Genomic DNA, 19,115 nt, shown 5'->3' with positions numbered 1-19,115 from the left:
GATAGTGGCTGTTGCTGGTAATACACCCACTTGATCCTTCTGATTGAAAAGGGACCCAGGTAAGTTGAGTGATGACTGGGGAGATGGTGACAGGGACGGGAATTGGTCACAAAGGCTTTGAAGGGGTGGCTTTAAGTGAAAGGGATGGGGGTCACCTGATCAAGCACTGGGAGCCTGACAAGAAAGAAACTCCCTCCCTTAATGTGTGCCTCAAGCAAATAAACCATTGGCTATTTTTAGGTATTTCTATGGAGGGATTGCGCTCCAACTTACTGCTGGGTCAATTTCAGTGGCAATGGGATGACATACTTAAATGCCTTTGAATTGCCTCCTCTAGATGTTCAATTAGCAGTGGGGTTCGAAGGCCATGCAGGGGCTTTCCTGTCCCAGATCTGCTGAGGGAAGAAGGTAGCATCAGACATCCTCTTGCCATGGAAGAAAGCATGGCATGAAGACACCTTAGTGAAACATTTAAAACTCTTAGATTCGCAGGTGACTCAACAGGATAATGCAGACAGGTTGTTACCCCTTGTGCAAGATGTAGGTTGATGCACTTTGGCAAAAATGAGGAGTAATTTCTTCTTCCAACGTGTTGTGAATCTGTGGAATTCTTTATTGCAGAGGATTGTAGAATCTATAGTATATTTAAAGCTAAGATAGACAGATTTTTAATTGAGAAATGACAGGGAAGTGAAATTGATCATAATCAGATCAGCTATAATCTTGCTGAGTGGCAGAGCTGTAGGGCTGAATGGTCTACTTGTACTGAAAATGTGTTGCTGGAACAGCGCAGCAGGTCAGGCAGCATCCAGCGAACAGGAGAATCGACGTTTCGGGCATAAGCCCTGAAGAAGGGCTTATGCCCGAAACGTCGATTCTCCTGTTCCCTGGATGCTGCCTGACCTGCTGCGCTGTTCCAGCAACACATTTTCAGCTCTGATCTCCAGCATCTGCAGACCTCACTTTTTCCTGGTCAACTTGTACTCTAACATGTTATAGTCTTAATCCCAATCACTTTCAGTCTGTGTTTTCTCAGTATGGAACCTTCTGCCAAGGGGAAACAGTACCTCCTTATTGACTAACTGAACCCTTCATGCTTTTCAACAACCCCATCAAATTTCCCTGTTAGCTTTCTCTGCTCAATGAGGTTTTGATTTTTTTTTTCTTTTTGCATATTTTTGGCAGTGTGTTCAACTGCCTTTGTGAAGTGTAAACTTCACTGTTCAACAGAAATCAAAAATGATCAGAGAGAATGGATGAATTCTTCTATGAACCCGTTCTGCAATGTAGCTTTACTACATAAAAAAGTATGATATAAAGTCATAGAGTTGTGCAGCTTCAAAACACACCCTTCAGTCCAATAAGTTCACACCAATCATGTTCCCAAACAAAACTTGTCCCTTTTGCCTCCTCAGTATGGAGAGGAGCTGTTCCCCTAGTTGAGGGGGTCAATCACAAGAGAGCACAGATTTAGGGTAAGGGACAGGACATTCACAGGGGGTTTAGGAAAAAAAAGGTTTTCACTCAGCAATTGGTGGGAATCTGCAATCCTCTGCGTGGGAAAAGTAGTAGAATCAGAGATCCTTGCAGCATAGAAAAGGTCTATCGATCTGCACTGACATAACTACCACTAAAGGTGCACTAATCTCAATTTATACCTTAAAAAAAATTGGATGAGTATTTCAAATATCATAACATCCAAGAATATGGGACAACTGCAGGAAATTGAGATTAGTGCACCTTTAGTGGTAGTTATGTCAGTGCAGACTCGATAGACCTTTTCTATGCTGCAAGGGTCTCTGATTCTAGGAGCATCTAATTTCCATCGCATTTCCCAGAGAGTGCTGTCATTAACCTGACTTCAGTGAATCCCCCATTTAGTACAATCCTCTCATTTTACAGACCACACACATTTAAACTGACAAATGGCCTTTATTTAAATAGAAAGGCACATATTAAAAAATATTGAGGCACCTTCAGATGTTTTGAAATAAATATTCTTGTGATTATCATTTCAGCTTAAAACATGAATATTTTTTAAAAAGCCACTTGCATTTACATAGCACTTTTCATGACTGTTGGACATCTCAAAAGTGCTTTGCAACCGCTCAAGTATTTTTCAAGTATTGTTGCTGTTGCAATTATTGTTGCAAACAATTTGTTCACAGCAAGCTCCCATAGCATTCTGATAATGATAAACCAATCTTGCCAATGTTGACTGAGAGCTAAATATTCATCAAGATGACTTCATTACTCTCCTCCAATAAATGGGATTGAATCTGCAGCTTCCATCTGAAAGGGCCAATGAGTGCTCGGTTTATTGTGTCACCCATCACGACCGTATCGTAGTGTCAACCTCAATCTGTGTGTTTCAAAATGAATTTTAATGTAAGCACAGTCCAGCTGATCCACAGCGAACATAAACTGACATGCTTCTAATCTAACATTGGGTTAATATCGTCAGAGGGAACCGTTGATTGTGAAGATCTCACACATCAATGAGATTACCTTTGTTTGGCACAAATACAATAGTGTAAACCTGAGGTATCTACTTGACATTTATGGAAGATGATGTTAAACAGCATGCCTTGCTCAAACACTTACCTATTTACAATCAGAAACAAACATAAACTGCTTCAGGTCCGATTACAATTAGCACAACTCTGAAGGAGGACAAGCCTTGGTACTGAGCCACCTACATTTTAATTCTTCCTCTGCTCCCACGTCGCATGCGATGAATAAACTGCTGGCAGCATCAAATTCCCCGTCCAATGCCTTCTTACAGGCTTCCCCAGCGCTCATATTCAAATCCAGCAGAGCCACCTAGTCATAGAGAGAAGGAGTAAGAGAGAGAAAAGGGGTAAGACAGAGAGAGGGAAAGAGAGAGAAAAGGGGGAAGATAGAGAGAGAAGAGAGAGAAAGAGGGAAGACAGAGAGGGGGAAGAGAGAGAAAAGGGGGAAGACAGGGGGAGAGAGAAAAAGATAGCAGGAGGACGAGAAAGAGCAGGGCGAAGAGAGAGAAAAAGAGCGAAGGGGAGATAGAGAGAATGAAGGGGAAAGAGAGTGAAGGGGAGAGGGAGAGAGTGAAGGAGAAACAGAGAGGGGGAGTGAAGGGGAAGAAAGTGGAGAGAGTGAAGAGGAAAGATACAAAAGTGTGTGAGAGAGGGAGAGTGAAAGGGGAAGGGAGAGAGAGAAAGAGGGAAAGAGAGAGTGAGAGGAAAGGGAGAGAGGGAAGAGGAAAGATAGAGAGAAGAGGGGATGGGGAGAGTGTGAAGGGGAAAGATAGAGAATAAAAGGGTAAGAGAGAGAGTAAAGGGGAAAAATAGAGCATGGAGGGGAAGGGAAAGAGAGGGAAAGAGAGAGTGAGGGGAAAGGGAGAATGAAGGCGAGAGGGACAGAGTGAAGTGGGATGAGAGAGAGAGTAGGAGGGTGGGGAGAGTGTGAAAGGGAAAGAGAGAGTGAAGGAGTAAGATCAAGAGTGAAGGGGGAAGAGAGAGAGAGAATGGAGGGGAAGAGAGAGAGAGTGATGCGGAAAGGGAGAGTGATTGAAGGGGAAAGTGGGAGAGAGACAGAAGGGGAAATAGAGAGAAGGTGGGGAGAGACAGAAGGGGGAAAGAGCGGAGGGAAAGACAGAAAGGGGGAGAGAGAGAAGGGGAAGAAAGAGAGTGAGTGAAAGGGAAAATGGGGGAAGAGAGAGAAAAGGGGAAATAGAGAGTGAGAGAGAAGAGGGGAGATTGAAGGTGGAGAGAGTGTGGAGTGGGGAGAAAGCGAGAAGTTGGGGGAGAGAAGGGGTGAAAGTAGGAGAGTGCGGGGGGGGGGGGGCGGTGCGGGGGGGGGGGGGGCGGTGCGGGTGCGTGTAAGAGGAAAGGTGATCAGAGGAGAGGCAGCGGGGAGTGGGAGGAAGAAACAGAGAGAGTGAGTAAAAACAGTCAGCTTGAACCTGGTAAAGGCATGAAGGGTGAGCAGCTGCGGTGGCTCGGAGCGGTACACAGCTTCTACCTTCGCTCCATGCCTCAGCAGCGCCTCGCTGAACGATCTGCCGATGCCCTGAGCTGCTCCAGTCACCAGCGCGACTTTGCCGGTCAGATCCATGGGAGATGTGTCAGCTCCGGGAGCCCAGCACCGAGCTCTCAGGCTGCTCACTGACAGCCTGCCCTACACTCTGCAAGCAAGCTGTCCCTGTGCAAACTTCACCAACTTCTCCCTCTGTGTCTCTGTGCCGCACACCGTGTGTGTCCTTTCCTGATCTCGCTTCAATGTTTATATCACGTGGAGTACGTCAGCGAAGGTCACAATCAACCCTCCAGAAACAAAACACATTTCAACCCCTCTCTCCCTGCAGTCGGGGACAATTGCACAGTCCCACCTCCCTATCTTTGCGACACAGAATCTGCTTTCACTTCTACTGTGCAGCGACTGAATCACTCACTGTCCGATCAGCCCCGAGACAACTCTAAGCAAAGACTGGAATCACAGAACAGAGAACAATACAGCGCACCACAGACTGTGAAACCGATCTGAAGCGCGTCTACGCTACACTATTCCATGATCATCCATATAGTTATCCAATGCCCATTTAAATGCCCTTAAAGTTGGCGAGTCTCCTCCTGTCACACTCAGGGCATTCCATGCCCTTATTACTCTCTGAGTAAAGAACCTACCTCTGACATCTGTCCTATATCTATCACCCCTCAATTTAAAGCTATGTCCCCTAGTGCTAGTCACCACCATCTGCAGGAAAAGGTTTTCCCTGTCCACCCTATCTAACTCTCTGATTATCTTGTACTTCTCTATTAAGTCAGCTCTTAACCTTCTTCTCTCTAACGAAAACAGCCTCAAGTCCCTCAGCCTTTCCTCGTAAGACTTTACCTCCATACCAGGCAACGTCCCAGTAAATCTCCTCTGCACCCTTTCCAATGTTTCCACGTCCTTTCTATAACATGGTGACCAAAACTGTACGTGATACTCCAAGTGTGGCCGCACTAGAGTTTTGTACAGCTGTAGTATGACCTCGTGGCTCCGAAACGCAATCCCTCTACAAATAAAAGCTAACACACCGTATGCCTCCCTAACAAGCCTATCAACCTAGGTGGCAACTTTCAGTGATTGATGTACATGGACACCAAGATCTCTCTACTCATCCACGCTACCGAGAGTCTTACCATTAGCCCAGTATTCTGCATTCCTGTTACTCCTTCCAAAGTGAATCACCTCACACATTTCAACATTAAACTCCATTGCCACCTCTCAGCCCAGCTCTACAGCTTATCTATATCTGTCTGTAGCCTGCAACATCCTTTGCACGGTCTACAACTCCACTAACTTTATTTTCATCCATATATTTACTAATCCATTCTTCAACGCCCTCATCTAGGTTGTTTATAAAAATGATAAAGAGCAGTGGTCCCAAAACAGATCTTTGCGGTACATCACTAGCAACTGAACTCCAGGATGAACATTTCCCATCAACCACCACCCTCTGTCTTCTTTCAGCTAGCCAATCTTTAATCCAAACCATTAAATCACCCTCAATCCCATGCCTCCGTGTTTTCTGCAATAGCCTACCATGGGGAACCCTATCAAACACTTTACTGAAATCCATATACACCACATGAACCGCTATACCCTCATCCACCTGTTTGAATCACTGTCAGGAGAAACACATTTGGGAAGCCAGCTAACTTGATCATAGGTGGAAGGGGATCACTGAAAACACCGGCGCCCCTGGAAATAAATCCATCTCGCCAAAACAAAAATCTTTCATGGCATTTGGAACCGAAAGAACATCAGTTGTTATTCTATCCCTAACTGCTCTTGATAAGATGAGCTACCTTCTTAAACTATTACAGTACATGTGATGTCGGGACACCCACATTGGGGCTTTTGGCTGAGGTGAGGCTGGGTGCTCTGACCTCAAAGAGGGTATCTTAGTCTCTGGAGTGTTGTTGGAGTTGCACCCATCCAGGCAGGTGGGGAGGGTGTGTGTAATCCATCACACTCTTGACTTGTGCTGAATGTAGATGGTGGAGAGGCTTTCAGGGGTCAGAGGGTGAGCTGCACATAGTAGAATTCCTAGCCTCTGACCTGTTCTGATAGTCACAGCAGAGATTGGTTAGCTCAGTTGGCTTCACTGCTGCTTTGCAACACAGTGTGGGTTTAATTCCCACAATGGCTGAGGTTACCATGAAGGATTCTCCTTCTCAAATTCTTCCCTTGTCTAAGATGTAGAGACCCTCAGGTTAAACTCACCACCAGTCATAATGAGAGAGCAGGCAAAAGTGGGTACTGCAGATGCTGGAGATTAGACTCAAAATTAAAGTGGTGTTGGAAAAGCACAGCAGGTCAGGCAGCATTCAAGGAGCAGGAGAATCAATGTTTCGGGCACAAGTCTGAATTCCTGATGAAGGTTTTTTTTGCCCGAAACGTTGATTTTCCTGCTCCTCGGATACTGCTGACCTGCTGTGCTTTTCCAGCACCACTCTAATAATGAGAGCAGCCTTCTGGGACTACACACCTTTGTTTTTTATTGCAGTCACAGGATACATATACGTACGGCGAGTTCAGTTTCTGGTCAATCGTAACCCTTAGGGTATGGATAGTGGGGTCTCACTGATTCCAGTACTCTTTGAGTGTCAAGGTGAGGTGCTTAGTTGTTTCTTTTTGGAGAGTGCTTGTCACTTGAGAGGTACTTATGTTATTTGGCACTTGCCAGCCTAAGTCCGAATATAGTCCTGATCTTACTGCATTTTGTTATGGACTGCTTCAGCATCTGTGCAGTCATCAACAAATGCAGTAAGATCAGGACTTCTGACCTAATGATGGAGGGAAGGTTATTGTTAAAGTGGAAACAAAAAATGCTGGAACTCACAGCGGGTCAGGCAGCATCTGTGGAGAAAGAGAGAGAAAGCTAATGTTTCGAGTCAAGATGACTCTTCCAGATGACTTCATTAGAGATCTGATGAATAGTCAGCTAGACTCAAAATGTTAGCTTGCTCTCTCTCCACGGATGCTGCCTGACCTGTTGTGATTTCCAAAATCTTCTTTCCAGTACAGATTCCAGTGTCTGTAGCAATTTTCTCCATCAACGTTTAAGTGCCTGATCATGGTTAGATGCAACTACGAGGAGTCGTAGAATCCCCATAATGTGAAAGCAGGCCATTCAGCCCATCAAATCCACACCAATTCCCTGAAAAGCATCCCACCCTCCAATCCTATAGCTCCCCATTTCATGTGGCTAATCCACCTAGTCTGCACATCTATGGACTGTGGGAGGAAACCAGAGCACCCCAAGGAATCCCCACAGATATGGGGAGTGTGTACAACCTCCACATAAACAGTTGCTTGAGGGTGGAATTGAACCTGGAACCCTGCTACTGTGAGGCAACCATTGAGCTACCATGCCATCATTTAGATCATCAGTATGACAGTGAAACAGGGTCTTCCAATCAAGTCTGGCAGGATCACTTCACCAGCAAATATTGGATAGTCACAGAAGATGAATTATTTGAAGAAAATGAATGCCGTTCAGTTAGTGCATTGTTAGGTATGACTGGCTGAGGAAATTATCCAGCATTGTAAATTGTGTCAGGAATTTATCGTGTCACAAAGTGCAGCGTTGTTTAAATTTCACTCAGAATGCACAAAAAATTCAGTCAAAAGAGAGGAATAGTTTAAAATAACATTCAAGACAGTGTGATAAGTTTAATTTAATAGCTTTAAATTAAATTAATAGCTTTAAATTAAGGGGGGGTAGATATAGGACTGAAGTTAGGGGTAGGTTCTTCACTCAGCGAGTCGTAAGTTCATGGAATGCCCTGCCAGTAGCAGTGGTGGACTCTCCCTCTTTATGGGCATTTAAGCGGGCATTGGATAGGTATATGGAGGATAGTGGGTTAGTATAGGTTAGGTGGGCTTGGATCGGCGCAACATCGAGGGCCAAAGGGCCTGTACTGCGCTGTATTCTTCTATGTTCTATGTAATGCACTCTCATCAAAGATACTGTGATGGTCACTGTGACCAAACATTAATCAATTGAACTGAGCAACAATTGGAACCATTTATGAAATTAGATAAAAGCCTGATTCTGACAGGGCTCCATAATGTTTCTTTGCCAGAGTGCTGAAACCCCTCGAGGAGGGAATTCCAAGGCCAACAGACTGTAAGACGTAGGAACAGAAGTAGGCCATTCAGCCCATCGAGTCTGTTCCATCATTCAATGAGATTGTGGCTGATCTTATAATCCCAACTCCTGCCTCTTCCTCAAATCAACCCATTCCGAGATATTATTACACACCTCCAGAGCAGATGGGACTTGAGCCTAGGTATCCTGACTCAGAGGGAGGGACATACCACTGCACTATAAGAGCCCTTAAAGCTGAGATATATAGATTTCTGATAATCCTAAACTTCACTTTTCTGTCTTTTTCCCATAACCATAGACTCTCTTAATGACGAGAAATCTACTGGGGAAGAGGAAGGAAGATGTATGCGGTTGTGCCGTTGGGGGTGGGGGGTGGGGTGCAGTGGAGAAGGGGTGGAGGTGTTTAGGTTTGCACCGAGAAAAAAGGGGGTGGTATGGTGGCTCGGTGGTTAGCACTGCTGCCTCATCGTGCCACTGACCCAGGTTTAATTCCATGCTTGGTTAACTGTGTGGAGCTTGCACATTCTTCCTGTATCTGTGGGGTTTCCTCCCATAATCCAAAGGTATGCAGTTTAGGTGAATTAGCCATGCTAAATTGCCCATAGTGTTCAGGGGTGTATAGGTTACGTGCATTAGCCAGGGGTAAATGTAGGGGAATAGGGTGGGTTACTCTTCAGAGGGTCGGTGTCAACTTGTTGGGCCGAAGGGTCTGTTTCCATACTGTAGGGATTCTATATGACTCAGCTTTAAGGGCTCTTATGGTGCAATGGTAGTTTCTCTACCTCTTGAGTCAGGGCACCCAGACTCAAGCTCTAGAGGTGTGTAATAATATCTCTGAATGGATTTTGATTTGGAAATATCGTCTATCTCAGCTCTGACAGTTTGTCTGTCTCCAGAAGTGGGGTATGTCCAGCAATTGTTATGGTTTAACCAAATGATGAAATTGTAAGAATTACTTTTCTGTGTTGTTCAGTACTTAGGGTCTTAGAGATGTACAACCCGTCCATGTTGATTAGATATCCTAAATTAATCTATTCCCATTTGCCAACATGTGACCCGCGTCCCTCTAAACCCTCTCTATTCATAAACTTTCTGAAATTTACTATCTAAATAATCTTTTAATTGCTATAATTGGTTAATTTGTGCAAGAATAAAATACACTCATTAAGTCACTTACTAAACTAAATTGATAAAATGACAGATATGGAAATCATAGTAAAATTTGGGAGTAATCAAGAAGTGATTGAGCTGTCACAACGGGTTGCAGGAGTGATTCGGTAACTCAGTTTCTGAACTTCATGTGAAAAGAGTGAGAAAAAAAACAGTTTTCAAATTTGATGTCCGAACAGGCTCCTGCTCTGTCACGGAAATGATCAGGTTACTTTTCATGGCTTCCCATTGTTGTAATGTAGGAAAACTAGCACCCAATTTATGCACAGCAAGCCCCCACAACCATTTATCACATAATAACTGGTATTTGCTGTCCATAACCAGTTACATTTAATGTTAGGTTTTATTGTCACGTGGATGCAAGTACGGGGTACAAGAGTACAGTGAATGGTGTATAATGCCACCACACATGGTGATATCTTAGATACAAAGTACTGAGGTACAAAGCTTAGTTACAGGAAAGTAAATAAATAGGTTAAAAAGTTCAGCACTACAGTATAAAAGGGGAAAAATAAAGAAGTAAAGTTAAAAAGTCAAACATTACAGTCCTTTTTCAAGCCATGGGTCTGTGGATGCTCTAAGCTGGGCTTTCCCCAACAGGGCGCACTTTCAACTTCACCAGGCTAAGACCTGCCCATGCTTGCCAGCTGCCCTTCACTGCCGACCAGCACTACCAACCTCCACTGGGCACACCAGGCTTGGCTCTGCTGCTGCCATCAGTTGCTGCCATCTGGGCTCACGTTGGGCTCCTGTTGTTGCCAGGCTCCGTTTCCATGTTGGCTGCCTTGCTGCAGAGTCCCGCTCTGGCACCGCGCTGGACATCGACGAAGCTGGGATGCCTCTGACCACCAGAGCTCCGGCCAGGCACACCAACTGCCTCATGGCTGATCGTTAAAGCCTCTAGCCACTGCCTACCTGACTGGGCTCCCACCAGAAGGTAAGTAGAGAAAGAAAAAAAACATAAAGAACTAAAAGAAAGAAAGAAAAATGCGAGAAATGTAGAAATTAGAAGAAAGAAAACAGTCGGAATGGATGAGCTCCAATCAGGAGTCCTACTCTGTCGCCATCTTGCTTATGTTCCTTGAGAAATTTGCCCTTGAGAAAATGGTAGTGAGCTGCCTTCTTGAACCACCACGGTTAAAGCTCTCTCGGCTGACCCACAGCAAGTTTAGGGAGGGAATTTCAGGGTTCTGGCCCAGTGACAGTGAAGGAATGGTGATATATTTCTAAGTCAAGATAAGTGAGTGACTTGGAGGTGAACTTGCAGTTGGTGATGTTCCCATGTAGTTTGGAAGCTGCTGTCTAAGGAATCTCGGTAAATTTCACATGAAGTGTACTTCTGCCATGTTGTGCGGCGTTATCAGCATGATAAATGGAACAGGCTTCAAACAGATTTAGTAGCAGTATGTTTTGAGAAGATTTGTAGCTCAGGTTGAGGTTTTGGATGTAGGTTTGCTCACTGAGCTGGAAGGTTCATTTCCAGATGTTTCGTTACCCTACTAGGTAACATCTTCAGTGGGCCTCAGGCAAAGAATGCTGAAAATTGCTGCTTTCTATTTATATATTTGGGTTTCTTTGGGTTGGTGATATCATTTCCTGTGGTGATGTTATTTCCGGTGGTGAAGTAACTTTCTGTTTCTTTTCTCAGGGGGTGGTAGATGGGATCTAACTCGATGTGTTTGTTGATAGAGTTCCAGTTGGAATGCCATGCGTCTAGGAATTCTCATGCATGTCCTAGGACAAGGCAAACAAAGACATGCACGAGAATTCCCAGAAGAATGATTTCAACCAGATGTTACCTAGCAGGTTAACAAAACGTCTGGAAATGAACCTTCCAGCTCAGCGAGCAAACCTACATCCAGATTTAGTAGTTCATGAGGGGCATCCATGAGGTGCTGTGGATCATCAGCAGCAGCCACACTATAACACACTCTGCAACCTCGTGGCTTTGTATAACTCACACCTTACAATTATCAGCAAGCTGGTGGATCAACACTGGTCAGTGGTTCCTGGTTAAGTGACACAATGAATTGGAGCTACATCTAATGATTATGAAGGGTGCAATTTTTCACTTTGCATGGCAGTTCTGCTGACCCAGGGGCATGGAAGTTTGTGAATGGAGCTACTTGATCTGGCTGACTTCATGCATTGCACGATGCCAGACCACATAAAGCATATTCTATTTCATAATGAATTGCATTACGTGGTGTGTTGCACAACACTGCAGTCTGTATGAAACCTTTAGTGTAAAGCCAAGTTCTTAATTTGAAGGAAATAGCTATATGGAGGCAATAAACTGGAAGGGATTCTAACCAGGTGTCAGTGAAGTCTGCAGGCAATCTCTACCTTTTGCTTAAATACTTGCATTCTTTTTTCATGAATTAGTTCTCAGATGAGGGTCTCATTAGCAAAGCCAGCATTTATTATCCATTTCTTGTTTCCTTTGAGGAAAAGGTGATAGGCCTTCATCTTGAACCACTGCAATCTACATTGTGAAGGCATCTCCATGTTCTGTTGGGCAGCGAGTTACAGAATTTTGACTCAGTGATAGAGTCATAGGGATGTACAGCATGGAAACAGACCTTTCTGTCTAACTCGTCCATGCCAACCAGATATCCTAACCTAATCTAGACCCATTTGCCAGTACTTGGCCCATATTCCTCTATAACTTCCTATTCATTTACCTATTTGGAAGCCTTTTAAATGCTGTACTTGTACCAGCCCACACCACTTCCTCTGGCAGCTCATTCCATACACATATCACCCTTTATGTGTAAAGGTTGCCACTTAGGTCCCTTTTATATCTTTCCCCCCTCACCCTAAACCTATGCCCTCTAGTTCTGAACTCCCCCACGCCAGGGAAAATACCTTGTCTGTTTATCCTATCCATGCCCTTCATGATTTTATAAACCTCTATAAGGTCACCCCTCAGCCTCTGATGCTCCAGGGAAAACAACCCCTGCCAATTGAACATTTTCCTATGGCTCTAATCCTCCAACCCTGGCAATATCCTTGTAAATCTTTTCTGAACCCTTTCAAGTTTCACAACATCTTTCTGATAGGAAGGAGGCCAGAATTGCATGCAATATTCCAAATGTGGCATAACCAATGTCCTGTATAGACCTCCCAACTCTTATACTCAATACTTTGACCAATAAAAGAAAGCATACTAAATGCCTCTTCACTCTCCTATCTACCTGCGACTCCACTTTCAAGGAACTATGAGCCTGCACTCCAAGGTCTCCTTGTTCAGCAACACTCCCTTGGATCTTACCATTAAATGTATAAGTCCTGCTCTGAGTGTTTTTCCAAAATGGAGCACCTCACATTTATCTAAATTAAACGCCTCTCCTCAGCCCATTGGCCCATCTGATCAAGATCCCATTGTAATCTGAGGTAGCCTCCTTTGCTGTCCACTACACCTCCAATTTTGGTGTCATCTGCAAACTTACTAACTATACCTCCTATGATCACATCCAGGTCATTTATTTAAATGATGAAAAGCAGTGGACCCAGCACCAATTTTTGTGGTACACCACTAGTCAAAGGCCTCCAGTCTGAAAAACAACATTCCACTACCACCCTCTATCTTCTACTTTCGAGCCAATTCTGTATCCAATGGCCAGTTTTCCCTGTATTCCATGAGATCTAACCTTGATAACCATTTTCCTATGAGGAATCTTGTTGAACTTACTGAACCTTACTGAAGTCCATAAAGATCAGGTCTACTGCTCTGCCCTCAACAATCCTCTTTGCTACTTCTTCAAAAAATTCAATCAAGTTTGTGAGAAATGATTTTGTATGTACAAAGCCATGTTGACTATTGCTAATCAGCCCTTGTCTTTCCAAATACATGTAAACCCTGTTCCTCAGGATTGCCTCCAACAACTTGCCCACCACCAATGCCAGGCTCACTGGTCTATAGTTTCCTGGCTTGTCCTTACTACCTTTCTTAAATAGTGGCACCACGTTAGCCAGTCTTCCGGCACCTCACCTGTGACTATCAAAGATACAAATATCTCAGCAAGGGGCCCAGCAATCACTTCCCTAGCTTCCCACAGAGTTCTAGGGTACACCTGATCAGATCCCGGAGATTTATCCACTTTTATGCATTTCAAGGCATCCAGCAACTCCTCCTCTGTAATATAGATATTTTTCAAGATGTCACCGTCTATTTCCCCACCTTCAATACTTCCCATGTCCTTTTCCACTGTAAACATTAATGCAAAATACTTGTTCAGTATCTCCCCCATTTCCTGCAGCTCCACACATCAGCTGTCTTGCTGATCTTTGAGGGGCCCTATTCTCTCCTGAGTTACCTTTTTGTCCTTAATATATTTATAAAATCCCTTTGGATTCACCTTAACACTATTTGCCAAAGCTATATCATGTCCTCTTTTTGCCCTCCTGATATCCCTCTTAAGTATACTCCTACTCCTGTTATACTATTCTAAGTATTTACTCAATTTTTCCTGTCTCTATCCAACATATGCTTCCTTGTTTTTCTGAACCAGCAGTCCCAACACCAACTAGCCTTTCCTTTCATCCTAACAGGAATATACTGTCTCTGGATTAGAATGGTGTTGGAAAAGCACAGCAGTTCAAACAGCATCCAAGGAGCAGGAAAATCGACATTCCGGGCAAAAGTCCTTCATCAGGAATACAGGCAGAGTGCCTGAAGGGTGGAGAGATAAATGAGAAGGGGGTGGGGGTGGGGAGAAAGTAGCATAGATTACAATAGGTGAGTGGAGGTGGGAATGAAGGTGATAGGTCGGGGAGGAGGGTAGGGGAAGGTAGCAAAGAGTACAATGGGTGAATGGGAGCGGGATGAAGGTGATAGGTCAGAGTGGAGGGTGGAATGGATAGGTGGAAAGGAAGATAGGCAGGTAGGACAGTGCTGAGATGGAAGTTTGGAACTGGGGTGAGGTCGGGGAAGGGGAAATGAGGAAACTGTTGAAGTCCACATTGATGCCCTGGGGTTGAAGTGTTCCGAGGCGGAAGATGAGGCATTCTTCCTCCAGGCGTCGGGTGGTGAGGGAGCAGTGGTGAAGGAGGCCCAGGACCTCCATGTCCTCGGCTGAGTGGGAGGGGGAGTTGAAATGTTGGGCCACAGGGCAGTGTGGTTGCTTGGTGCAGGTGTCCCAAAGATCTTCCCTAAAGCGCTCTGCTAGGAGGTGTCCAGTCTCCCCAATGTAGAGGAGATCACATCGGGAGCAATGGATACAATAAATGACATTGGTGCAGGTAAAACTTTGATGAATGTAGAAGGCTCCTTTAGGGCCTTGGATGGAGGTGAGGGAGGAGGTGTGGGCGCAGGTTTTGCAATTCCTGCGGTGGCAGGGGAAGGTGCCAGGATGGGAGGGTGGGTTGAAGGGGGGTGTGGACCTGACCAAGTAGTCACGGAGGGAACGGTCTTTGCGGAAGGCGGAAAGGGCTGGGGAGGGAAATATATCCTTGGTGGTGGGGTCCATTTGGAGGTGGTGGAAAATGTCGTTGGATGATTTGGTTTGTGCGAAGGTTGGTAGACTGGAAGGTGAGCACCGGGGGGGTGGGGGGTCTGTCCTTGTTACGGTTGGAGGGGTGGGATCTGAGCGCGGAGGTGCGGGATGTGGATGAGATGCGTTGGAGGGCATCTTTAACCACGTGGGAAGGGAAATTGCGGTCTCTAAAGAAGGAGGCCATCTCGTGTGTTCTGTGGTGGAACTGGTCCTCCTGGGAGCAGATTCGGTGGAGGCAGAGGAATTGGGAATACGGGATGGCATTTTTGCGGGAGGTAGGGTGGGAAGAGCTGTGGGAGTCGGTGGGTTTGTAAAAAATGTCGGTGTCAAGTCGGTCGTCACTAATGGAGATGGAGAGGTCCAGGAAGGGGAGTGAGGTGTCAGAGGTTGTCCAGGTAAATTTAAGGTCAGGGTGGAATGTGTTGGTGAAGTTGATGAATTGCTCAACCTCCTCGCGGGAGCACATGGTGGCGCCAATGCAGTCATCAATGTAGCAGAGGAAGAGGTGGGGAGTGGTGCCGGTGTAATTACGGAAGGAGGTTGAGCAATTCATCAACTTTTAGATCTATCCTTTTCCATCTCTATTTTAAAGCCCAAAGAATTATGGCTGCTGGCCCCAAAGTGCTCCCCCACTGACACCTCAGTCACCTGCCCTGCCTTATTTCCCAAGAGTTGGTCAAGTTTTGCAACTTCTCTAGTAGGTACATCCACATACTGAATCAGAAAAGTTTCTTGCACACACTTAACAAATTCCTCTCCATCTAAACCCTTAACACTATGGCAGTCCCAGTCTATGTTTGGAAAGTTAAAATCCCCTACCACAACCACCCTATTATTCTTACAGATATTTGAAATCTCCTTACAAATTTCTCAATTTCCCACTGACTATTAGAGGGTCTATAATGCAATCCCAATAAGGTGATCATCCTGATGAAGAAAGACTGAACACAAAATCTGAATTAGGATTGTGCGGGCATGAGAAAGCAAATCAAATCTGCAATTTTTTTTAAGATGGTCGATTTTTAGTGTATGGCAGATTCCTAATATGGAAATAGAATTGGATCGTTCAGTTGATGTCCGTTTTTCAACATGCTTAGTCCGTAACTCTTTATCTGACAAAGACTACAAGACAAAAACCAATGTACTCAACAGATTACTTGGATACCAGTTTCCAAAATGTTTTTTAGAAAGTAAAGTTAAACTGAATAGGCTTTAAGTAATGACTTTACTGCTCTTTGTTGTGCTTTACATTCAAGCTTTGGCCACAGTCAATGCAACATGCTTTTTCTTTCTCTCTGGTTTTCTTTTAGAGAGTCTCTTGGCTTTTCATAATATATATTCACCTGTAGGATCTCCTATTATGTCTGTGCAAAACTGTGTATGAAATGCACTTTTAAAACCTTTTTTGGACCATCAGTCAGAGTTAATTTGGCCCAAACTATGCTCTGACTGTTGCAAGACTAATTTAATTTGTTTCAGTTATGATTTCAAGTTGAAAATGTATCTATGTGACCAGTGAACATAGTCTTACACATAAATAAGCACAGAAAGTGCTGGACAAACTCAGCAGATATGACAGCATCTGTGGCAAGAGAAACAGTGTTAACATTTCGAGTACTTTACTATTCTTTGGAGAACTACTTTATTCATGCTGCACAGAACACTGTTCACTTCCACAAATACACTGTTCATTTTGGAGAAGTTGCTATTCATTCCATTGAACCAACCTGATTACACTTGTTAGTCTCATTGTCCACTAATCTTAATTTTGTAGGAGCTGCTGGAATTTCCAGTGCCTTTTGTCTAAACTCCATATGCTTTCATCATGATTTAAAACTATTGTTCAAGCTTCCACATTAACACATTTGATTAGTCAGTGTTATAAATAATCAATATATTTTACCTTAATCACATGCATAACCTAATCAAGGTTTCTGGAATGATTGTGAGTGAGTGATTTAATATTGAGGTATAAAATAGAGGTATAATATAGAGGTTTGGTGGCTCAGTGGTTAGCACTGCTGCCTCACAGCACCAGGGGCCTGGGTTCAATTCCTGCTTCGGGCAACTGTCTGTGTGGAGTTTGCACATTCTCCCCATATTATGGTCTTAAAATAAATCTAATTGTTTGTTCAATGTGTTAGTGTCCTGGATTGAAGTTAAATATCACCATTTATATCCATCTACAAGCATTGGATCTGAATCCTCACTCCACTTATGTTTCTTTCTTCTATATCCTTAAATGGAATTATAAAAATATAAAATTTTGAATACATGGATGAACAGATTCAAGAACAGCTTTCTCCTCACTGTTATCAGACTTTTGAATAGACCTCTCAAATGTTGATTCTGATCTCTCTCTCCCTGCACTTTCTCTGCAGCTGTAACACTATATTCTGCACTCTGTTCTGCTACCCTGCACTTTGTATGGTATGATTTGCTTGTATAGTATGCAAAACTGCATTTTTAAATGTATCTTGGTACATGAGATAACCAATAAATCAATCGATAGAGTTGTCTACCATAGAGCCATAGAAGCATGCAGCACAAAAACAGGTCTATGCCCTGACATTTTAAGTACTCATCCAGCTGCTTCTTACATGTTGCAAGAGTATCTGGGACACCCTCTCAGGCAGCACATTTTATATATCTATTACCCTCTGGGTGAAAAATAAAATCCTCAGATCTCTAAACCATTTGCTCCTCATGTTAAATTTATGCCGTCTTGTCTTACACTGCCATGGAGAGGAGATTCTCACAATCTACTCTGTCTATACCTCTCATAATTTTGTACACCTCAATCATATCCCCCCACTTCCCACAGCCTCCTCTGCTTCAAAGAAAGCAAACCCAGCTTATCCAGTCTCTTCTTGTAACTGAGACTTTCCATCCTAGGTAACACCCTGGTGAATCTCCTCTGCATTCTCTCCAGTACAATCATGTCCTTGCCATAGTGTGGCGACCAGATCTGCAAACCAGATCTTCTTGGGGAGATGGTGACATAGTGGTAATGTCACCAGGCTAGTAATCCTGTGTACCAAGCATTTGCTTTGGGAATACAGGTTCAAATCCCACCATGGGAACTGGTGGAAGTTAAATTGAATTATTAAACTTGGAAGAAGGGAGCATAATAAGTGGGTGACACAGTGGCTCACAGCACCAGGGTCCTGGGTTCGATTCCCGCCTGTCTGTGTGGAGTTTTCACATTCTCCCTGTGTCTACGTGGGTTTCCTCTGGGTGCTCCGGTTTCCTCCTACAATCCAAAGATGTGCAGGTCAGGTGAATTGGCCATGCTAAATTGCCCACAATGTTAGGTGCGTTAGTCAGAGGTAAATATAGGGTAGGGGAATGGGTTCAGGTGGGTTTCTCTTCGGAGGGGCGGTGTAGACTTGTTGGGCCCAAGGGCCTGTTTCCACACAGATTAGATTTTAGATTAGAATCTAATCTAATCTAGTATTCCATCTGTAGCCTAATCAATGTTTTATAAAGTTGTAACATGACTTCCTTGCTCCTATATTCTATACTCTGGCTAATGATGACAAGCATCCTGTGCACCTTCTTCACCACCCTGTCTACCTGTACTGACATCTTTAGGGATCGATGGACTTGTACACCAATGTTCCCTTGTTCCACAGTACTCCCGAAGGACTTACCGTTGTGTGCCTCCTTCCCTATTAGACCTCCCAAAATGCATCACCTCTTAGTTGTCCATGATTGATTTATCATTATTCATTGAGCTTACAGCCACTTTTTATGTTGAGTTTCTATCTCCATTGTGACAGATAGTATTTCCTAAATTCTTATTATTTATGCTTGAGTCTATTGCTCTCTCACCAGAGAAAAAAAAGATTTCTCCATATCAATCCCATAATTTATTTTCAAAACACAATTCATCCAATCTCTATTCCAGGGAAGACATGCCCTATTTTCATAGTTTGACCCTTGCAGTCCTGTTAACATCATGGTGGACCATGATTGATCTAGGTCTGAGGACAAACCATCCTTTCAAAAATTTAAACCCAGTACTGCCCAGCACCTCAGATATGGTACGTTCAGAACTTCGATTCACCATTGCAAAAATCCATCTCCTTTATATTGAAATCCCCTCACTATAAAGCTTAATATTTTATTTGCCATTTTAATTTTATACTCAACCACAACATAATAGTGATCCATATAAATCCACACTGAAAAATCTTTGGGCCTTCTTAGTTTTTTTGCCAGTTAATAAATCTAAATATGTTTTTTATTAATTAAAAATGGATGACCTCGCAGTTACCTGACTTGAAATACATTTACAACTACTC

General features: G+C 43.8%; 1 protein-coding gene and 1 long non-coding RNA gene across 3 annotated transcripts in view; one reads left to right on the top strand and one right to left on the bottom strand.

Moving 5' to 3' along the window:
* The window catches only part of LOC122557185 (15-hydroxyprostaglandin dehydrogenase [NAD(+)]), a 93,037-nt gene extending 88,621 nt beyond the window's left edge, over nucleotides 1-4,416 (bottom strand). Inside the window, exons 1-2 of one of the 2 annotated variants that reach the window (XM_087973829.1) lie at nucleotides 4,000-4,416; nucleotides 2,700-2,823 (exon numbers count right to left, since the gene is read on the bottom strand). In XM_087973829.1, coding sequence (XP_087829955.1) covers nucleotides 2,700-2,823; nucleotides 4,000-4,092 — 217 coding nt within the window. In that variant the 5' untranslated portion in view covers nucleotides 4,093-4,416. The remainder of the gene's footprint in view (nucleotides 1-2,699; nucleotides 2,824-3,999) is intronic. The other variant, XM_043704592.2, reaches the window with a different exon arrangement.
* LOC148152002 (uncharacterized) overlaps nucleotides 1-19,115 on the top strand; it is a 333,843-nt gene that overhangs the window by 87,831 nt on the left and 226,897 nt on the right. The gene's annotated exons all lie outside the window — the stretch shown is intronic.

Source organism: Chiloscyllium plagiosum, unplaced genomic scaffold (assembly GCF_037043375.1).
Source record: "Chiloscyllium plagiosum isolate Xiang-an unplaced genomic scaffold, Cpla_swu_hap1 HiC_scaffold_2, whole genome shotgun sequence".
NCBI classification, from domain to species: domain Eukaryota; kingdom Metazoa; phylum Chordata; class Chondrichthyes; order Orectolobiformes; family Hemiscylliidae; genus Chiloscyllium; species Chiloscyllium plagiosum.
This window is presented reverse-complemented; position numbering and strand designations above follow the sequence as displayed.